Source organism: Panulirus ornatus, chromosome 43, assembly GCF_036320965.1.
Source record: "Panulirus ornatus isolate Po-2019 chromosome 43, ASM3632096v1, whole genome shotgun sequence".
In the NCBI taxonomy this organism is placed as follows: Eukaryota; Metazoa; Arthropoda; class Malacostraca; order Decapoda; family Palinuridae; genus Panulirus; species Panulirus ornatus.
In genome coordinates, this window is record NC_092266.1 from 17,466,156 (window position 1) to 17,487,441 (window position 21,286).

The 21,286-nt window shown below is 41.2% G+C and overlaps 1 protein-coding gene and 2 pseudogenes across 48 annotated transcripts in view; 1 reads left to right on the top strand and 2 right to left on the bottom strand.

Moving 5' to 3' along the window:
- slo (calcium-activated potassium channel slo) overlaps nucleotides 1-21,286 on the top strand; it is a 1,069,848-nt gene that overhangs the window by 651,432 nt on the left and 397,130 nt on the right. For all 48 annotated transcript variants that reach the window (XM_071687050.1, XM_071687052.1, XM_071687045.1 and 45 more), the window contains exon 14: nucleotides 2,990-3,066. In XM_071687050.1, the coding sequence (XP_071543151.1) occupies nucleotides 2,990-3,066 (77 nt within the window). The remainder of the gene's footprint in view (nucleotides 1-2,989; nucleotides 3,067-21,286) is intronic.
- LOC139762240 (uncharacterized) lies at nucleotides 3,565-8,950 on the bottom strand (annotated as a pseudogene).
- On the bottom strand, nucleotides 8,829-20,911 carry LOC139762349 (uncharacterized; annotated as a pseudogene).

Sequence of the window (21,286 nt, forward strand, 5' to 3'; positions counted from 1 at the left end):
ATAACTACTTCATGGTTAGCAATGGCGGAATCTCCTGTTGCTTTCAGGTTATGTAGCTTCTGATTTCACATATATGTATCTAGCCATCCTTTACCTGCTTGAAATGTCTCTAACTCAGCTACACTGTTTTCTTTACATAAGTACTCATCATTCTTTAGAGCTTTAGACCTGAGCAGAAGGTTACTAAGACCTTTATCTCATGCTGCATGTATAATGAAAGCATTTTCTCCCATCTTCTCCACAAGAGGATTTCTAACTCTTATGTATACTTAGCAGACAGAAGAGTAGTGAACCATTGCACTTCAACTTTATGTTGCAGATTGTAGATTCACCCAGGTTGTAAGCACACCCAAGCACTGATGTTTCATTTCTAAGGTCAAATAGGTTCAAACTGGTTCTAGGGTAGGAGAAGGTGTTGTATATTTGGATGTCATATTAACAAACTAAAACACAGCAGGCTGCAGGAAAATCACATTAGCAGGTATACACAAATTGCACAGACCTGCACACAATAGTGGTAACTGTGAGACTGACACACTGACAGGAGCATGGCATGTTCCATCCACAACCCATGCTAACTCCACTCACCGTCCCTCCCAGAAGTTCTGGCACACTTTCTTCCATGCTGTCTCTCCTCCAATAGCATTAGTGCATCGTAAGATTTTTAGATTCATTTCTAAGGACAGAGATTTTCTTTCATTTGACTGCTGGTTCTGGCTTAGATTTTGCCTGATGTTTGGATGCTGTATTTATGAACACAAATAATGGTGTCACAGGAATCATCATATAAGCAGGTATACCCAAATCGCACAGTTAGCACAGATCTGTACACAGTGACGAAAACTGCAAGACTTACCCAGTGGTAGGAACATCGCATGTCCCACTTACGACCCTCACTTATTCCACCCACCAATCCTCACTGAAGTTTTGGCACACTTTCTGCTGCACATATATTTTTCAATATTTCACATTTTAGATATTTCTAGTGGCTGATTTGTATAAGAAATTGCAGAAGATGGTGTCTGAGTTTGGAAAAGTGAGTGTGAAAGGAGAAAGTTGAGAGTAAACATGAATAAGAGCAAGGTTAGTAGGTTCATTAAGGTTAAGGGACAAGGTAATTAGGAGGAAAGTGTGAATAGAGAAAAATTGGAAGAGTGAAGTGTTTTAGATATCTGGAAGTGGATTTAGCAGTGATTGGAACCATGGAAGCGGAAGGGAGTCACAGGGTGGGGGAGGGGGCAAAGGTCCTGGGAGCCTTGAAGAATGTGTGGAAGGCAAGAGCATTATTTTGGAGAGCAAAAATGGGTATGTTTGAAGGAATAGTGGTTCCAACAATGTTATATGGTTATGAGGCATGGGCTATAGATAGGGTTGTGCAGAGGAGGGTGGATGTGTTGGAAATGAAATGTTTGAGGACAATTTATGATGTGAGGTGGTTTGATTAAGTAGTGAAATGGTAAGAGATGTGTGGTAATGTAGAGTGTGGTTGAGAGAGCAGAAGAGGGTGTATTGAAATGGTTTGGACGCATGGAGAGAATGAGTGAGGAAAGATTGACAAAGAGGATATATGTGTCAGAGGTGGAGGGAACAAGGAGAAAAGGGAGACCAAATTGGAGGTGGAAGGATGGAGTGAAAAAGATTTGAGTGATCGGGGCCTGAACATACAGGAAGGTGAAAGGCATGCAAGGAATAGAGTGAATTGGAACGATGTGGTATACTGGGGTCAATGTGCTGTCAGTGGATTGAACCAGGGCATGTGAAGTATCTAGGGTAAACCATGGAAAGTTCTGTAGGTCCTGGATGTGGAAAGAGAGCTGTGGTTTTGGCACATTACACATGTGTGAACGAAACAGGCTTTTTATTTTTTTATCTTTTTTTTTTTGCACTACTGCACTGGAGGGGGAAGGATGCTATTTCATGTTTGGCGGGATGGCAACAGGAATGGATGAAGGCAGCAAGTATGAATATGTACATGTGTTTATATGTATATGTCTGAAAGCACACTCCTCTTCCCCAATCTGATGCTCTGTACATGCCTTTACCTTCTCAATCAATATCCTCCCACATAATTTCCCAGGAATACTCAACAAACATATGCCTCTGTAATTTGAACACTCACCTTTGTTCCCTTTGCCATTCTACAATGGTACTATGCATGCAGTCCACCAATCTTGAGACACCTTTCCGTGATCCATGCATACTGTGAATATCCTTACCAACCAATCAACAATACAGTCACCACCTTTTTTGATAAATTCCACTGCAGTACCATCCAAACTCACCGCCTTGCTGTCTTCCATCTTCCGCAGAGCTTTCACTACCTCTTCTCTGTTTACCAAACCAATCTCCTTGACCCTCTCACTTCACACATACACCCTGGCCAAAACACTCTATATCTGCCACTTTGTCATGCAACACATTTAACAGATGGATATTTTTGTTGCTGCAGAAATCTTCCCTCCTGCCATCAGGAGTTGTTGAGTTGTTGAGTTACAGGTGACTATTATGTGTGATATTGTTTCCAGCTTTGTTGTTAGGTTGCTTGCAGCATCTCTTGATAAGATATAGAATCATACATTGTATGGGAATACAAATAAGGGTGCAAAGGTGTAGAGCCACAAATGTGACTTGGCTTAACACATTAAGGTGTGGCTTGTCACATTATAAAGGCAGTTGCTCTTTCTTTGAAAATATATGGTTGATTGTGATACAAGTTATTTTTAACACTTGTTTAGTTAAGTTGCTATAGACATCATTGTTTTAGATATGGAATTATACTTCAGCTGGCAATTCTAATGACAGCATTAGTGGCTTGGCATCCCATTGCATGCCCAGCCTCAAACAGCTCAGCACAATCAGAGGGTTAATACTGGCATTTTTTTTTTTGGCTTAGTTGACAGCTTTCTCTGACTTTATCTACACTGATTTTTAAAAGGTTAGAAGCATACTTGTTTAGAAATTCAGGAGTATATTTTATATTTCTTTTCAGAGCGTGGTATTACTGCAAAGCTTGTCATGAAGATATAAAAGATGAGACCCTTATTAAGAAGTGTAAATGTAAGAACTGTAAGTATCATTATATCTTAATCAGTTTTATGTTCCATCTCATCAATGTAGAATGAAGAATATTTAACTTATTAATTCATACAGTAACCCGTACTTGCATATGTTGTGTTGATGCCAATGCTTTTGCTGCATATAGTTAACTTTATTACTGTATATACTTATTTATGATTTGTTGGTGGATCTTAAAATATAAGTTAAAGTTTTAGACAGGGATAAGTAATACATTGAATTGCAGTCAGTGGGCAGATGATGAAATTATTAATAATTTTGTTTCCAAGTTGTCATCCACTGCAGAGAATAATCACCACTCACCTGGTTATAAATCCCATTACTATGAAACTTGATTTGTATTATTATTTATTTTCCCATGATATGCAGGTTGAAATTTATAGTTTTACTTTGAATTTTTTTGTCCTATTTTATTGCATATGTTTGTTTAGGTTGTATCATTCAATTATCAAGATTAGAATGATTAATATGATATACTGTACATCTGACTCAGTGGAAGACATGAGCAAAGAGAAAGGAAAAGTAGCTTTTGCATTTAAATCCATTATCTGTGGATGAATATTTATTCAATTGATAACTGCATTTCTCTTCAACTGGGTCACTGTATAGTCTAGGAGTAATTCTTTCTTTAAATTCATTCTCAAGGCCAAAAATCTTGTTCCCTTAAAGATGCATCCCTACTTTTAACACCTCCTTACCTAGAAGAAAACTCTTGTAAGGGAATTTCAAAGTTTATAACTTTCTTCATGGTTGTAAATGGTTCTGTAATGTTCAGAAACAAGTTTCAGCAGATTCCTTTGTAATGAGTACATATGAACTCGAAATATATTAGATTTATTCTTTCCAGGCATGCTGATGTAGCAAAATTACATTTTGGTGTTTGTAACTACAATGATTTGACAGAGTACTTATTGCCGGATGCCTATAGTCTTCATCATCTTTGCATTAAATAGAGATTGTTCAGAAAGTTTGGAATTGATTTTTTTCCTTAATTTGAAATTTTGAAATTCCTGCATTAAGTGTTTGAATTTCTGCTTCTAAAAAAAAAATCACAAAATCAGTGCAAGAAAATGCAGATCTTAGTCAAGTAGGTAGTTCATGAACTGGAAAAACTAGTATTCTGCTGAATTTATTTTATTTCTATTTTTCATCATATGTTACCCAGTGCATTGCATAATCTGATTCAATTGATGCTGGTAAGAAACTCATGCTTCTTTCATTTATCAATTTCTGTATTGAAACATTGCAGAATTAAGTATGGCACATTATGAAATAACATTCATCCATGAAGACAAAGTGAAAGACTGTGTGTTGGTTTCAGTATGTCCTATTTAATTTTTTCCTTGTATGGTGATCATATAATTAAACTTATATTTTTGTGTTTGGTTGCTTGTACATTTTTTTTTTTTTTTTTACATATTGCCATACCTTCAGGCTTAGCTTTGTGCACCATCAACTAACAAAATATTTTATTTTTATTTTACTGTGACTCTTGACCATTAGAGTCAGGTGATGTCATTTTTTATTACTGCATATAATATTTTTATCTTAATGATGGGAAAATTTGATTGCCAACAAGTACTGGAAGTTCATAAGAATAAGTTAGTTTTCTCTAAAGTAGTGTCATGGTCAGCAGCTTCAAGCTGTGGATAACGTTAGAGATTTTCTTAATGAATGATACAATTTGTGATTTCAAGGTTAAATTCTGAATATTATGTGACAGTCAGCAAATGCTTCCATTTTCCTCTGATATTTAACACTGAATTATTTAATTTCATTTTCAACATTTTTGTTATCAAACTTTGAAACATTCATGCTCCAGTGGCACCATTGTATTTTCTAACTCTCACATATTACACCAGATTCTGAATTCTATGACACATTGTCTTTATGCACTATGGCCATTGAATATGAAGTATGTCACTCCTCGTATCTAAGGTTAGTTTAGAAATATTCAAATTTTCCCTGCGTATGTATCCAGCATTGCCGCCAGTCTCACGTGTCCAGTTTAGATTTCCTCTCTCAAGTATCATATGTTCCCAGAATCTTGATACATAGTTAAACAGTTGTTTCCACTTCTTTTTTCTTGATTTACAAAATGCTCGTAACTGTTTTCTGTACCACTACTCTTTTCTCTTACAACATAGTCATATAATCATGTGTATAAGCATTTCTCTTCTATAAGCATTTCTCTTCTGTGGTATTAGATTTTTTTGAGTTCTGAATCTGTGACTTTTCTGAATTCTTTAATCAACTTTGTTTTCATGCTTTCTTCTTCACATGTTTAACCCAAACCTGCTTTAATGATTATTAACCTAATATGAAAACCCCTGGGATGAGGATGAACCAGGCCAATACATACCACAAAACTTTCTTGAAATATATTCATTAATCTATCCCTTCATTAGCTTATGCTGAAATGAAATTGCTACTATAAAGATTAACTATATATTAAGAGGGAAGGGATTGTTGAATTAACCAAGAATTAGAATTGATAAAACCTTCACTTAGAAAAATTGCCTCTAGAAATGAATGAGGCCTCTGATGACCCAGTATGTTACTACTCCTGTATCCATGCATTCATTGATGATCAGTTTCTTCGCAGTTGTAAGGCCCTTGTACTACCTTCCTTACTCCAATGTTTGAAAGTGCTTTATCATTATTTTTGTTATGTAAATCTCCAGGGGCTGCTGCAGCTCCAAGACTCATTTATAAGGACAGAATGGACTTTTTTTTTAAGTGAGAGGCACTTTGATAAGACTGTACTTGTTCCATCATCTGATGATGATACAGCCACGCCAACCTGGCTTTCCACTTGCAGGTTAAGCTCAAGCAGGCAAAGGATAGTAACACTGTTGAAAAAGTATACACCCTTTTGTGGAATACTATTTTGAATCACTTGTTTAGAAATATGCTCAATAGCAAGTAGTCCACTGAAAAAGTGAAAATTTGAGGATGAGATCTTACATAGAACTAGTTCCTTATGGTGTGAGGTTACTACTGACTTGTAACATGAAAATTTACTCAAAGCACACACAAGTAGCCCCATGTAAAGATAATATTTTTAGTTGAGGATATGACTATATGAGTTGCTAGTCATTCAGATGTGCATTCTACAAATGGCCATTTTTGTTGAAAACATTTGTTTTTAGAAAAGCCAGAAATCTAATTGCCTGGATTTGAATTGGCAAGGGCTTACTGTATTACTCCAGTACATTATTTCCCTTACAAGAAGATTAGGTCTATAGGGGTAGAGCTAAGATGCTGCTGGTAAACAAGAAACACTTGGTGTTCAGGTCTGTTACCATTTCTGTCATGAAATTTTATTATGTAGACAGGACAGTAAATCATTTACAAATTTTGCCTACAACAAAGTCATCCAGTTTGTACAGACCTTCACTAATATTCATGTTACAGTTCTTTGTATATTCAATAAGAGAAGATTCAGTGATATTTCTCTTGGTCAAGGATTTACGGTTGGTTACCAAATTAGTATTATTCCAGTCAGTACAATGGTCATGATTTTTAACATGATTAAACAAAGCATTTGATTCTTGTCCTGTTCTTATATTACATTTATGTTAAGTCAAACATAAAGATCCGTACCAGTCTGCCCAGTATAAAACATATTACAGCATTTACATGGTGTTATTTTAGACACAGCCCACAGAATATTCTGGTAAGTTTTTACTTTGGTATTCTTTATATATAGTATTGCTATTGCTGAAGGCTGAATGTACCATAAAGAACTTAAGCAACATGGGAGTAACTTAGAATTATTTCTAAATGAGAAAACTAAAAGATTCATGGTATCAAGGGGGGTTCTGTTATATGATTCCTTTGCCAACTTAAGAGATTTATTAGTGAAAGATCGAGGATACTTTAACATGGATCCAATGAAATATATCTTCTCAAACTCATCATCAAATAATTCTGGACTACATATAAGTAATGCCCTAAGGGACATCGACTGGAATGATGATTGTTTAACCCTTTCTGTTCTCCTTGTTCCCTCCACTCAACACATATGTCCTCTTTGTCAGCCTTTCCTGACTCATTCTCTCCATATCTCCAAACCATTTCAGCACACCCTTTTAAGCTCTCTCAACCACATTCTTTTTATTACCATGTATTTCTCTTACACTTTCATAGCTTATTTGACCAAACCACCTCACACAACAAACTGTCCTCAAACATTTCATTTCAAAAACATCAACCTTCATCCACACAGATTTATCTATATCCCATGCCTCGTATCCACATAATATTGTTGGAGTTACGATACCTTCAAATATACCCATTTTTGCTCTCCCAGATAAAGAACTCTCCATACTCTCTTTAATGCTCTCAGAACCTTTATTAGAGCATTCAGTTGCTAATGCTATCTCAGCTAACATAAAAAAATCTGCAGTCCTTAGGTACCTTACTTTGGGCCATATATACAGTGAAAGTAACCACATGAAAGTAACTGAACATTTTGCACTGCTAGAAATATGTAAGCCACAAGACAGCTACAGAGCGTAGGGTGGGAGAGGTGGGCATGTGAAAGCTCCCTTCTAGCAGAGGTGATTGGCTTCATAAAATTTGAAGCACATTTCAACTGACCTACGGTAAGTCTCATGTACTTCATTAATTTTACGTCAGCAAATCACACCTCTGCTAGAGGTCACTTTCCCATGAGGTTTTGAAGCCATGTGGGTGTCGTACTGTAGACATGCAGAGAGGAGAAATGATACAAGCAGTAACCAACTGCAATATAGTAAGAAATTTACATAGCCATGGACCAGGTGACAAGAGACAACATCTACTATACAAACAAAATGAACAGACTATTAAAGGACAGCATCTTGGAAAGGATCGTGACTCGGGACAATCTCCTTGTCATAAAACTTGGCAAAAGTAGCAGCCCTGGACCACCCAGCCCTTGCCATGATGTGTCCAATCGGTAGAGCCATGGCTTTGGCTTTCAATGCAGCTGCAGGCCGAACACTGCATGCTGAATACTGGCTGGAGTCTATGCCCGACAGAGAGAGCACTGTTCGAATCCACCTTGCAACAGTGTCCCTCGTTACATGCTTGTGGGGCTTGATAAAACTTAGGAGTAACTTCCCATTCTCCTGATGTGCAGAATTTCTGAACTCCTCTGTCCTAGCAATATACATTTTCAGAGTTTCACACACACACAATCTAATGTTAGTAGAATATGCTTTAAAGGTCACAAACCGCACATTGAACTTTGGCCTGCACTGTTTAATAGTTCCCCTAACCAAACACAAATAGAATCCTGCCCAAAACTAATATTCTTCAGCAACAAACAATGCAAAGTTTGTATTCTGGCAGCCTGCGTAAGTGCCATCAACATCACAAGCTTCAGTGTTAAATCCTTTAAAGAGAGGGAGGACAAAGGATCCATGGCACGCAGATGCTGTAGCACCTGCTGAACATCCCAAGTTCTTGTATACCTAGGGACAGACGGCCGCAAGTTAAAAACTCCCTTTAAGAACCTGGTGACAAGAGGATGGCTGCCTGCACTGCAGCCATCCACAGTAATCCCCAGGGAGGAGAGTGCACCCCTGGCAGTGTTGATTGAAGTATAACTAACACCTCTGTGGAAAGTGACAGACAGAAAATTCACAATATTAGTTACAGTGGGAGCAAAGGGATCGATGTCCCGGCTACCACAAAACTGTAACCACCTGTTAATATCTGGCTGGTACTGCCTCGCAGTCGCAGGTCTCCAGGAGGCAAGGATGATGTCCGTACCTGCCTGAGAAATGCCCCTGTCTCACAGACGTTGCCGGATAAGAGGCAAGCCATCAGTCGGGTGGTCGGAGAATGGGGTGTTCCTCCTCCGTCGATGGGTGACGCAAGACATGTGCCCCCCTCGGAATCAGCCGTGGTTCCTTGACCAGCAAAGTGAGTAGAGTCCCCATCCAGGGCTGGGACGGCCAGAGAGGTAATACCATCCACCCCTTCGCTGACTCTGCTCGAATTTTCTGTAGGCACCTGGCAATCAGAGCAAAGGGTGGGAAAAGGTAGATTAGTTCAAACTGCTACCAGCAGATAGAAAAGGCATCAAAATGTTCTGCATCTGGGTCAGGTTTCCAGGAGCAGAAACGAGTCACTTGAGCATTCAGTCTAGAAGCAAAGAGATCAATGCTCGGAACCCCAAATACTTCAGAGAGGGCCCTAAAGAGTTCTTGATTCAATTTCCACTCATGCCTGTTATTGAATGTCCGAGATGCAGCATCTGCCATGAGATTGACTTTACCCAGTACATAAGAGCAGGTAAGCCAGATATCATTCACCGCACACCACTCCTAAAGGTCATGGCAAATGTCATTACACAGTGAGGACCGTGTGCCGTCCATTTCATTGACATAGGTCACCGCCGTCGTGTTATCACAAAACACCCGAACATGTCGTCCTTTGAGAAGAGATGCAAATGAGCGCACTACCAGGGAGATGGGTTTGAGTTCCTTTGCATTAATGTGCAAGGCAGATTCTGATAATGACCATCTCCCATTAACTTTTTGTTGATTGAGGTGGCCACCCCAACCTTAATTTGATGCATCAGTATACAGATCCAATTCTGTACCCTTCCGAAAAATCTGTCTGTTTTGCAATGCAGTGTGAGATACCCACCAACGCAAGTCCAATCTCATCTCATGAGTGACCACCATCCACTTGTCAAAGTTACCTTTTGCAACTCTTAACGCAGCAATCTTAGCACATTCTAACCACCTGTAATGCAGTTTCCCCATCTCTGCTGCTGGAACGGCTGCAACTAATAGCCCAACAACTCTGGCCACATTCCGAATTTTGACTCTGTCACTATGTAACAATTCCTCACAGCATTGTAGTATCTTGTGTACGATCAGGTAATGTTACTGTCTTAGTCTCAGAATCTATAATGTTCCCCAAATACTCCAAGCGCTTAGTGGGGACCAAGACAGATTTGCTTTCGTTAATACAGAAACCTAACTTCTTGAGCAAGTCAACAGTGGCATGCACACTCTCACAACATCCATCAAAAGTGCAGTGACAAATAAGAGTATCATCAATGAAACTCGTGATATGTCCCTTCTCTCTAAGGACAGCAAAAACAGGTTTCATTAATTTAGTGAACAGACGGGGACCATCCGCAACCCCATTAATGAGACACATGAATTGATAAATTTTTCCTTGCCACTTGAAACACAGAAAGCGTTGTTGCTCCTCAGCTATCTTAACAGAATAATAGGCATGCCGCAAATTGACAGAGGCCATGAAGACACCACTGTTAACAAGACGAATCGCCTGCTCAAAATTTTCCATCTTGAAGTGTTTGTACTCTAAAAATTTATTAAATTTTTTCAGGTTAAGGATCATCCTAAACCCACCATCCTTCTTCCGTCTTAAGAAAATAGGGGAAAGAATCTGCCCCTCCTGTCTCTGGGTCTCCTTGATAACCCCCAGACTCAAAAGCTGTACAATTTCCTGGCAAACAATTTCCTTTTCCTCGACATTAAACACATACTCAACTTCTTCAGCAAATAAAGGACCAATGTTAGCAACATCAATATCTAAATGGCAATGCTGAAAAATATCTAAAATATTTGGATCACTGGTAATAGCATGCCACTCATGTACAAAATAGTGAAGTCTGTCAGCTTGAAAAGGATGACTCACCTCAGTTACTGCTGGGGATTGTGACCCCGGCCTCGGGAGTTTTTGTCTCAGGACCCTGCCGTGAGAAGGATTGCCGGTGCTCACTCCGGTGACCATGTGTGCGTTGGCCATATGGATGAAACCTGGCCATAAAACCCCTGTATGGCAGTTTCCCAGAAGAGCCCCTAAACTTACCAGGACCAAACTTCGAGGTAGAGCGCAGTTTCCTTGGAGCAATCTTACTCCTTAACTTTTCAGACTCCTCAGTGTGCTTGGCTGAGAGTGAGACATGATCCCCAAACAGAAGACGAGTCATGGGCACCTTGTCTGAACAGAGGTGAGCATACTTGGGGTTAATTTCGCGCTTGATGATGAACCGGTGAGCCAGATTATTCTTGTGATTAGCATGACCCAGGAGTGCCAGGGCACCATCAAGCATGCCCACTTCCTGGGCAACATCTGGTTGGCTAGTCTGGGCGATCTTGTCAAGCACTGTGAGTGACTTAGTCAAAATTGTGGCAGCCGTAATAATGTCTTTCCTAACATCCTTCAAACGGAAGTCTGCCTTCTTGGCATCAGTTCAGTGCATCTAAAACTTGCAAGTTGAAATCCACGGGCGCTAAGGCATGACAGTTATCTGGCCTCTTGGCTGCAGCATCCTCCAAAATCTCCTTATACTCCTCCTCTTGCAAGCCGTGAGCAAATACATGGTTAACCATATTGGCAACATGCTGGTCAATGCCATCAGACACCTCATCCACAGGACCTTAAGCCCTGGTGCACTGCAGAACACTGTCAGGCCGCCCGTCATTCTGAGAGACACAATCATCACTGGAAAGGTAATGCTCAGCTGGAGTAAAGCCCGAAAAACCCATGGGCGAGCACGAGGGAGGCACCACCTGGCTAAAAAGGCCAATGTTTACATCGGCGGCCGCCATGGCGTCATCAGCCTCCCTGACTGGGGCCTAAGTTCCTTTCCTCCTTCAATTTCTCCACATCACCACGTAAAGCAGCCAAAGTGTCCATCACCATGTTCCAGGGCGGCGCAGATGCCTCATCCTGTGAGGTAGAAGGCAAGGAACGTGTGTGCTGGGAAGCAGAGTCACCACCATCACCAGTGACGTGACCATGGGGCCTATTGTTACCGCCCTGAAGAGCCTCCCGCTGAGAAGGGCTGCTCCTGGGGCTAGTCCTATGCGAGGAGCCTTTCCTCACATGCCTGGCATGTTCAGAATCTCCCTCCTTACTCGACCTCCGTATGCTGGTGGAACTGCCCGGGACATCCGACATGGCGGCGGCGATAACAAGGCGGCGGTGCAGGTCAGTGTGAGAGTCATCAACTCCACAAGTGCATCAACAACGCACTTCCCTCCCCGCTCCTAAACGGATCATGGGTGGTGTTGCAGCTAGCCCCAAACTAGGTCACAGGCTGTAGCAAAGCCTTTCCGCTCCAGAGGGATCACGGGAAGAAGGCTGCCAAGCTCGCAGCTGCAGAAAACCGTCTGGACAGCACGAAGGAAGCTCAGCAACTGGTGGCGTGGAGCAGCAAAGCGTATCTCATGGGAAAGCGACCTCTAGCAGAGGTGTGATTTGCTGACGTAAAATCCTAACTAACCAATCAACAGCACTGTTACACCCTTTCTTGAGAAATTCAAGTGTACTCCCATCTATTCCAACCACTTTGCCAGACTTCATCTATTGCATGACTTTTACCATCTTCTCTTTCCACTAAAGCACTTGCCAAGACTCTCTTGCTTTGCATATTTCTACACCCTAAAATCCCTTCATCTGCCACATCAATGGTCCCCAATACATATTTACTTATTTCCTCAGGAGTTCTGGTGCACCCTTTATGTTTAGAGGCCATTTAGTTTGTGAGGGCTGTGATGTCAATGTTTAATACACACAAACACACACACACACATATACAACATATCGCATAATACCCTCCAACAGCCAGGGCTCGAACCCAGGACCTTTGATATTAGTTGGGAATGCTAACTGCTTAGTTATAGTTGCCCCTCATTGGGAAGTGACCATTCAGTTACAAGTAATTGAATACCCTTTGTCTCACATCCATGAGCAACGGGGACTAGACTGGTCAGATCCCATCAGGCTCACATTACCGGCACTTAGCATTTTACAGGACCTTACTGTACAAATGCAGTGGAATATGAACATGAATATAGTGCACGTGAACATTCACTTTTATAGAACACATGATACCCTCCAACAGCCAGGACTCAAACCCAGAGCCTTTGGGTGGTAGTCAGGAACACTAACCACATGGGTATGATAGCCCCTTATAAGGAAATGATTATTCAGATACAAGTAATCAAATACCCTTCATCTCACGTCCATGAGCAATGGGGTAAAGACTGGTCAAATCCCACCAGGCTCACATTACCAGCACCTAGCCTTTTACAGAACCTTGATGTACAAACGCAGAGGTATTTTATTTATTTTGATTTTATTTATTATACTTTGTTGTTGTCTCCCGTGATAGCAAGGTAGCGCAAGGAACCAGATGAAAGAATGGCCCAACCCACCCACATACACATGTATATACATAAACGCCCACACACGCACATATACATACCTATACATTTCAACGTGTACATACAAAAACATACACAGAGGTATGCATATATACACTTGTACATATTCATACATGCTACCTTCATCCATTCCCGTCGCCACCCCACCACACATGAAATGGCACCCCCTTCCCCCGCATGCGCATGAGGTAGTGCTAGGAAAAGACAACAAAGGCCACATTCGTTCACACTCAGTCTCTAGTTGTCATGTGTAATGTACCAAAACCACAGCTCCCTTTCCACATCCAGACCCCACAAAACTTTCCATTGTTTACAGTAGATGCTTCACATTCCCTGGTTCCATCCAATGACAGCACATTGACTCTAGTATACCACATCGTTCCAATTCATTCTATTCCTTGCGCGCCTTTCACCCTCCTGTATGTTCAGGCCCCGATCGCTCAAAATCTTTTTCACTCCATCTTTCCACCTCCAATTTGGTCTCCTGCTTCTCGTTCCCTCCACCTCTGACACATATATCCTCTTTGTCAGTCTTTCCTCACTCTTTCTATCCATGTGACCAAACCCTCTCAATACACCCTCTTCTGCTCATTCAACCATACTCTTTTTATTACCACACATCTCTCTTACCCTTTCATTACTCAATCAAACCACCTAACACCACATATTGTCCTTAAACATCTCATTTCCAACACATCCACCCTCCTCCGCACAACGCTATCTAGAGCCCATGCCTCACATCCATATAACATTGTTGGAACCACTGTTGCTTCAAACATACCCATTTTTGCTCCGAGATAATGTTCTCGCCTTCCACACATTCTTCACTGCTCCCAGAACCTGCGCCCCCTCCCCCACCCTGTGACTCACTTCCACTTCCACGATTCCATCCGCTGCTACATTCTCTCCCAGATATCTAAAACTCTTTACTTCCTCCAGTTTTTCTTCATTCAAGCTTACCTCCCAATTAGCTAGTCCCTCAACCCTACTGAACCTAATAACTTTGCTCTTATTCACATTTACTCTCAGCTGTCTTCTTTCACACACTTTACCAAACTCAGTCACCAACTTCTGCAGTTTCTCACCCGAATCAGCCACCAGCTCTGTATCATCAGTGAACAACAACTGACTCACTTCCCAAGCCCTCTTTCATCCACAACAGATTGCATACTTGTCCCTCTCTCCAAAACTCTTGCATTCATGTCCCTAACAACCCCTATCCATAAACAAATTAAACAACCATGGAGACATCACACATTCCTGCCGCAAACCGACATTCACTGGGAACCAATCACTTCCTATTTGTACACATACCTTACATCTTCGGTAAAAACTTTTCACTGCTTCTAGCAACTTACCTCCCACACCATATGCTCTTAATACCATCCACAGAGCATCTCTATCAGCTCTGTCATATGCCTTCTCCAGATCCATAAATGCTTCATACAAATCCATTTGTTTTTCAAAGTAATTCTCACCTACATTCTTTGAAGCAAACACCTGATCCACACATCCTCTTCCCCAATCTGATGCTCTGTACATGCTTTTACCTCTCAATCAGTAACCTCCCATATAATTTTCTGGGAATACTCAACAAACTTATGCCTCTGTAATTTGAACACTCACCTTTATCCTCTTTGCTTTTGTACAATGGCACTATGCATGCATTCTGCCAATCCTCAGGCACTTCACCATGAGCCATACATACATTGAATATCCTCACCAACCAGTCTACAACACAGTCACCCCCTTTTTAATAAATTCCACTGCAATACCATCCAAACCCACCACCTTGTCGGCTTTCATCTTCCGCAAAGTTTTTACTACCTCTTCTCTGTTTACCAAACCATTCTCCCAGACCCACTCACTTCACACACCACCTCGACCAAATCACCCTATATCTGCCACAAACCTTCAAAATACTCACTCCGTCTCCTTCACACTTCACCACTACTTGTTATAACCCTTAGCCCCCTTCACCGATGTTCCCATTTGTTCTCCTGTCGAATGCATTTTTTTACTTCCTTCCAGTACATCTTTTTATTCTTCCTAAAATTTAATGATACTTTATCACCCCAACTCTCATTTGCCCTCTTTTTCACCTTTTGCACCTTTCTCTTGACCTTTTGCCTCTTTCTTTTATACATCTTCCAGTCATTTGCACTATTTCTGCAAAAATCATCCAAATGCTCCTCTCATCTCTTTCACCAACTATCTTACTTCTTCATCCCACCACTCACTATATTCCAAAACCTAGGGTATCATGTGTTTTATGAAAGTGCACATTCATATACCTTTGTGTTTGTACAGTAAGATTCTGTAAAATGCTAGCTGCTGGTAATGTGAGCGTAATGGGATCTGACCGGTCTAGAATGCAATGCTCATTGATGTGAGAAGGGCATTTGATTACTAGTAATTGAGTAGTTATGTCCCTATTAGGGGTAATCATTGCTGAGCTGTTAGCATTCCCGACTACCACCCAAAGGTCTTGGGTTTGAGTCCTGGCTGTTGAAGGGTATTATGTGTTCTATGAAAGTGAGCATTCACATCCACTATACTCATGTTCATATATCTCCATGTTTGTACAGGAAGGCTCTGTAGAATGCCAGCTGCTGGTAATGAGAGCCTGGTGGGATTTGAATAGTCTAGACCATGTTGCTCATGGATGTGAGATTAGGGGGGTTTTTGATTGCATATAATCAAAGTCATTTCCCCATTAGGAGCAATCATAGCCAGTTGGTTAGCATTCCTGACCACCATGCAAAAGTCCTAGGTTTGTGTCCTGGCTATTGGAGATTATTATGTGTCCTATGAAAGTGCACATTCACATGCACTATATTTGCCTTCATATCCTCTGCATTTGTACAGTAAGGTTCTGTACAGTGCTAGCTGCTGGTAATGTGAGCCTGAAGCGATTTAACCAGTCTAGACCCCATTGCTCATGGATGTGAAACGAAAGGTATTTGATTACATGGAATAAAATAGTTCCCTATTATGGACTCACGTTTATCCCCTTTGTCTTTGTACACTGCTACTATGCATGCATTCTGCCAATCCTCAGATACTTCACCATGATCCATACAGACATTGAATATCCTTACCAGCCAATCAACAGCACAGTCACCCCCTTTTTTAGTAAATTCTACGGCAGTACCATCCAAACCCACTGCCTTGCCGGATTTTATCTTCTGCAAAGCTTTCACTACCTCTTCTTAACCAAACCATTCTCCCTGACCCTCTCACTTTGCACACCACCCCAACCAAAATACCCTGTATCTGCCACTCTATCATCAAACACATTCAACAAGCCTTCAAAATACTTATTCCATCTCCATTTCACTTCATCACTATCTGTTATTACTTCCCCACTTGCCCCCTTCACTAATGTACCCATTTGTTCTCTTGTCTTACACACATTATTTACCTCCTTCCAAAACATCTTTTTATTCTCCCTAAGATTTAATGATACTCTCTCAACCCAACTCTCATTTGCTCCCTTTTTCAACGCTTGCACCTTTCTCTTGACTCCTGCCACCTTCTTTTATACATCTATCAGTCATTTGCACTCCTTCCTTGCAGGTATTGTCCAGACACCTCTTTTGTTTTTCACTAACAACTTTATTTCTTCATCCCACCACTCACTACCCTTTCTAATCTGCCCACTTCCCACCTTTCTCATGCCACATGCATCTTTTACACAAGCCATCACTGCCTCCCCAGATACATCCCATTCCTCAATCACTCCCCTCATGTCATTTGCTCTCACCTTTTGCCATTCTACACACACTCTCTCCTGGTACTTCCTCTCACAAGTCTCCTTCCCAAACTCACTTACTCTCATCACTCTCTTCTCTCCAACATTCTCTCTCTTCTTTTTTGAAAAATTCTACAAATCTTCACCTTCACCTCCACAAGATAGTGATCAGACATCCCTCCATCTGCCCCTCTCAGCACATTAACATCGAAAAGTCTCTTTTTTTCGTACTTGTCAATTAACATGTAGTCTAATAATGCCCTTTGACCATCTCTCCTATTCATATATGTATTCTTACATATACATGTTTTTTTTAAACCAGGTGTTCCTAATCACCATCTTTTTTCAGCACTCAAATCCACAAGCTCTTCACCATTTTCATTCACAACACTGAATACTCCATGTACACCAATTATATCCTCAACTGCCACATTACTAACCTTCTCATTTAAATCACCCATCACTGAAACCCAGTCTCGTGCATCAAAGCTGCCGACACACTCGTTCAGCTGCTCCCAAAACACTTGCCTCATGATCTTTCCTTACATGACCAGATGCATAAACACCAATAATCACCTATCTTTCTCCATCCACTTTCTTACACTCTAACACATACTCCCACAACTCCTTCTTCAGGAGTAGTGCTACTCCTTCCTTAGCTCTTGTCCTGACACCGACTCCTGACTTTACTCCCAAGATTCTCTCAAACCACTCTTACCTTTTACCCTTGATCTTCATTTCACTCAGAGCCATAACATCCAGGTTTCTTTCCTCAAACATACTACCTATCTCTACTTTCTTCTCATTTTGGTTGCATTCAGTAAAGTCAGGGGTTAGTGAGATGATAAGAGCAAAGGAAGGAGTAGCACTACTCCTGAAACAGGAGTTCTGGGAGTATGTGATAGAGTGTAAGAAAGTAAACTCTAGATTGATATGGGTAAAACTAAAAGTGGATGGAGAGAGATGGGTGATTATTGGTGCCTATGCACCGGGGCATGAGAAGAAAGATCATGAGAGGCAAGTGTTTTGGGAGCAGCTGAGTGAGTGTGTTAGCAGTTTTGATGCATGAGACCGGGTTATAGTGATGGGTGATTTAAATGCAAAGGTGAGTAATATGGCTGTTGAGGGAATGATTGGTGCACATGGGGTGTTCAGTGTTGTAAATGGAAATGGTGAAGAGCTTGTAGATTTGTGTGCTGAAAAGGAACTTGTGATTGGGAATACCTGGTTTAAAAAGAGAGATATACATGAGTATATATATGTAAGTAGGAGAGAAGGCCAGAGAGTTATTGGATTACATGTTAATTGATAGGGGCTTGAAAGAGACTTTTGGATGTTAATGCGCTGAGAGGTGCAGCTGGAGGGATGTCTAATCATCATCTTGTAGAGGCGAAGTTGAAGATTTGTAGAAGTTTTTAGAAAAGAAGAGAGAATGTTGGGGTAAAGAGAGTGGTGAGAGTAAGTGAGCTTGAGAGGGAGACTTGTATGAGGAAGTACCACGAGAGACTGAGTACAGAATGGAAAAAGGTGAGAGCAAAGGACGTAAGGGGAATAAGGGAGGAATGGGATGTATTTAGGGAAGCAATGATGGCTTGTGCAAAAGATGCTTGTGGCATGAGAAGTGTGGGAGGTGGGCAGATTAGAAAGGGTAGTAAGTGGTGGGATGAAGAAGTAAGATTATTAGTGAAAGAAAAGAGAGAGGCATTTGGATGATTTTTGCAGGGAAATAGTGCTAATGACTGGGAGATGTATAAAAGAAAGAAGCAGGAGGTCAAAAGAAAGGTGCAAGAGGTGAAAAGGAGGGAAGTTAGAGATGGGGTGAGAGAGTATCGTTAAATCTTAGGGAGAATGAAAAGATGCTTTGGAAGGAGGTAAATAAAGTGCTTAGAACGAGAGAACAAATGGGAACATCGGTGAAGGGAGCTAATGGGGAAGTAATAACAAGTAGTGGTGATGTGAGAAAGAGATGGAGTGAGTATTTTGACGGTTTGTTGAATGTGTTAGATGATAGAGTGGCAGATATAGGGTGCTTTGGTTGAGGTGATGTGCAAAGTGAGAGTGTCAGGGAGAATGGTTTTGTAAACAGAGAAGAGGTAGTGAAAGCTTTGTGGAAGATGAAAGCCAGCAAGGCGGCAGGTTTGGATGGTATTGCAGTGGAATTTATTAAAAAGGGGTGATTGCTGTTGACTGGTTGGTGAGGTTATTAAGTGTATGTATGGATCATGTTGAAGTGCTGAGGATTGGTGGAATGCCTGCATAGTGCCATTGTACAAAGGCAAAGGGGATAAAGGTGAGTGCTCAAATTACAGAGAAGTAAGTTTGTTAAGTATCCCTAGGAAATTATATGGGAGGGTATTGATTGAGAGGGTGAAGGCATGGAAGGTATTAAGAGTATATGATGTGGGAGGCAAGTTGCTAGAAGCAGTGAAAAGTTTTTATCGAGGATGTAAGGCATGTAAAAGAAGAGGCAGAGAGGAAAGTGATTGGTTTCCAGAGAATGTCGGTTTGTGGCAGGGGTGCATCATGTCTCCATAGTTGTTTAATTTGTTCTTGGATGGGGTGGTTAGGGAGGTGAATGCAAGAGTTTTGGAAAGAGGGGCAAGTATGCAGTCTGTTGTGGATGAGAGGACTTGTGAAGTGAGTCAGTTGTTGTTTGCTGATGATACAGCGCTGGTGGCTGATTTGGGTGAGAAACTGCAGAAGCTGGTGACTGAGTTTGGTAAAGTGTGTGAGAGAAGAAAGTTGAGAGTAGATGTGAATAAGAGCAAGGTTATTAGGTACAGTAGGGTTGAGGGTCAAGTCAATTGGGAGGTAAGTTTGAATGGAGAAAAACTGGAGGAAGTGAAGTGTCTTAGATATCTGGGAGTGGATTTGGCAACAGATAGAACCATGGAAGTGAATCATAGGGTGGGGTAGGGGGCAAAAGTTCTGGGAGCGTTGAAGAATGTGTGGAAATCGAGAACATTATCTTGGAGAGCAAAAATGGGTATGTTTGCAGGATTAGTGTTCCAACAGTGTTACACGGTTGCAAGGGGTGGGCTATAGATAGAGTTGTGTGGAGGAGGGTGGATGTGCTGGAAATGATATGTTGGAGGACAATATGTGGTATGAAGTGGTTTGATCGAGTAAGTAATGAAAGGGTAAGAGAGATGTGTGGTAATAAAAAGAGTGTGGTTGAGAGAGCAGAAGAGGGTGTTTTGAAATGGTTTGGTCGCATGGAGAGAATGGGTGAGGAAAGGTTGACCAAGAGGATATATGTGTCAGAGGTGGAGGGAACGAGGAGAAGTGGAAGACCAAATTGGAGATGGAAGGATGGAGTGAAAAAGATTCTGAGTGATCAGGGCCTGAACATGCAGGAGGTTCACGTGAAAGGCGTGCAAGGAATAGAGTGAATTGGAACGATGTGGTATACCAGGGTCTATGTGCTGCCAATGGATTGAACCAGGGCATGTGAAGCGTCTGGGGTAAACCATGGAAAGTTTTGTGGGGCGTGGGTGTGGAAAGGGAGCTGTGGTTACGGTGCATTATACATGACTGCTAGATTATGAACGAATGTGGCCTTTGTTGTCTTTTCCTAGCGCTACCTTGCACACATGTAGGGAAAGGGGGCTGTCACTTTATGTGTGGTGGGATGGTGAGGGGAATGAATAAGGGCAGGAATGAAGAAGGGTAGACAGTATGAATTATGTACATGTGTACATATGTATATGTCATTGTGTGTGTATATATGTATACGTTGAGATGTATAGATATGTATATGCGCGTATGTGGACATGTATGTATATACATGCGTATGTGGGTGGGTTAGGCCATTCTTTCGTCTGTTTCCTTGCGCTACCTCGCTAACGTGGGAGACAGTGACAAAGTATAATAAAAAACATAAATGATATATATATATATATATATATATATATATATATATATATATATATATATATATATATATCCCTGGGGATATGGGAGAAAGAATACTTCCCACGTATTCCCTGCGTGTCATAGAAAGCGGTTAAAAAGGGAGGGAGTGGGTGGCTGGAAATCCTCCTTTTTCGTTTTTAATTTTCCAGAAGTGACAGAGAATGGGGTCAAGTGAAGATTTCCCTCAAAAGCTTAGTCCTCTGTTCTTAGTACTACCTTGCTAACGCGGGAAATGGCGAATAGTATGAAAAGATATATATATGTTTTTTTTTTTCTTGCTTTGTCGCTGTCTCCCGCGTTTGCGAGGTAGCGCAAGGAAACAGACGAAAGAAAT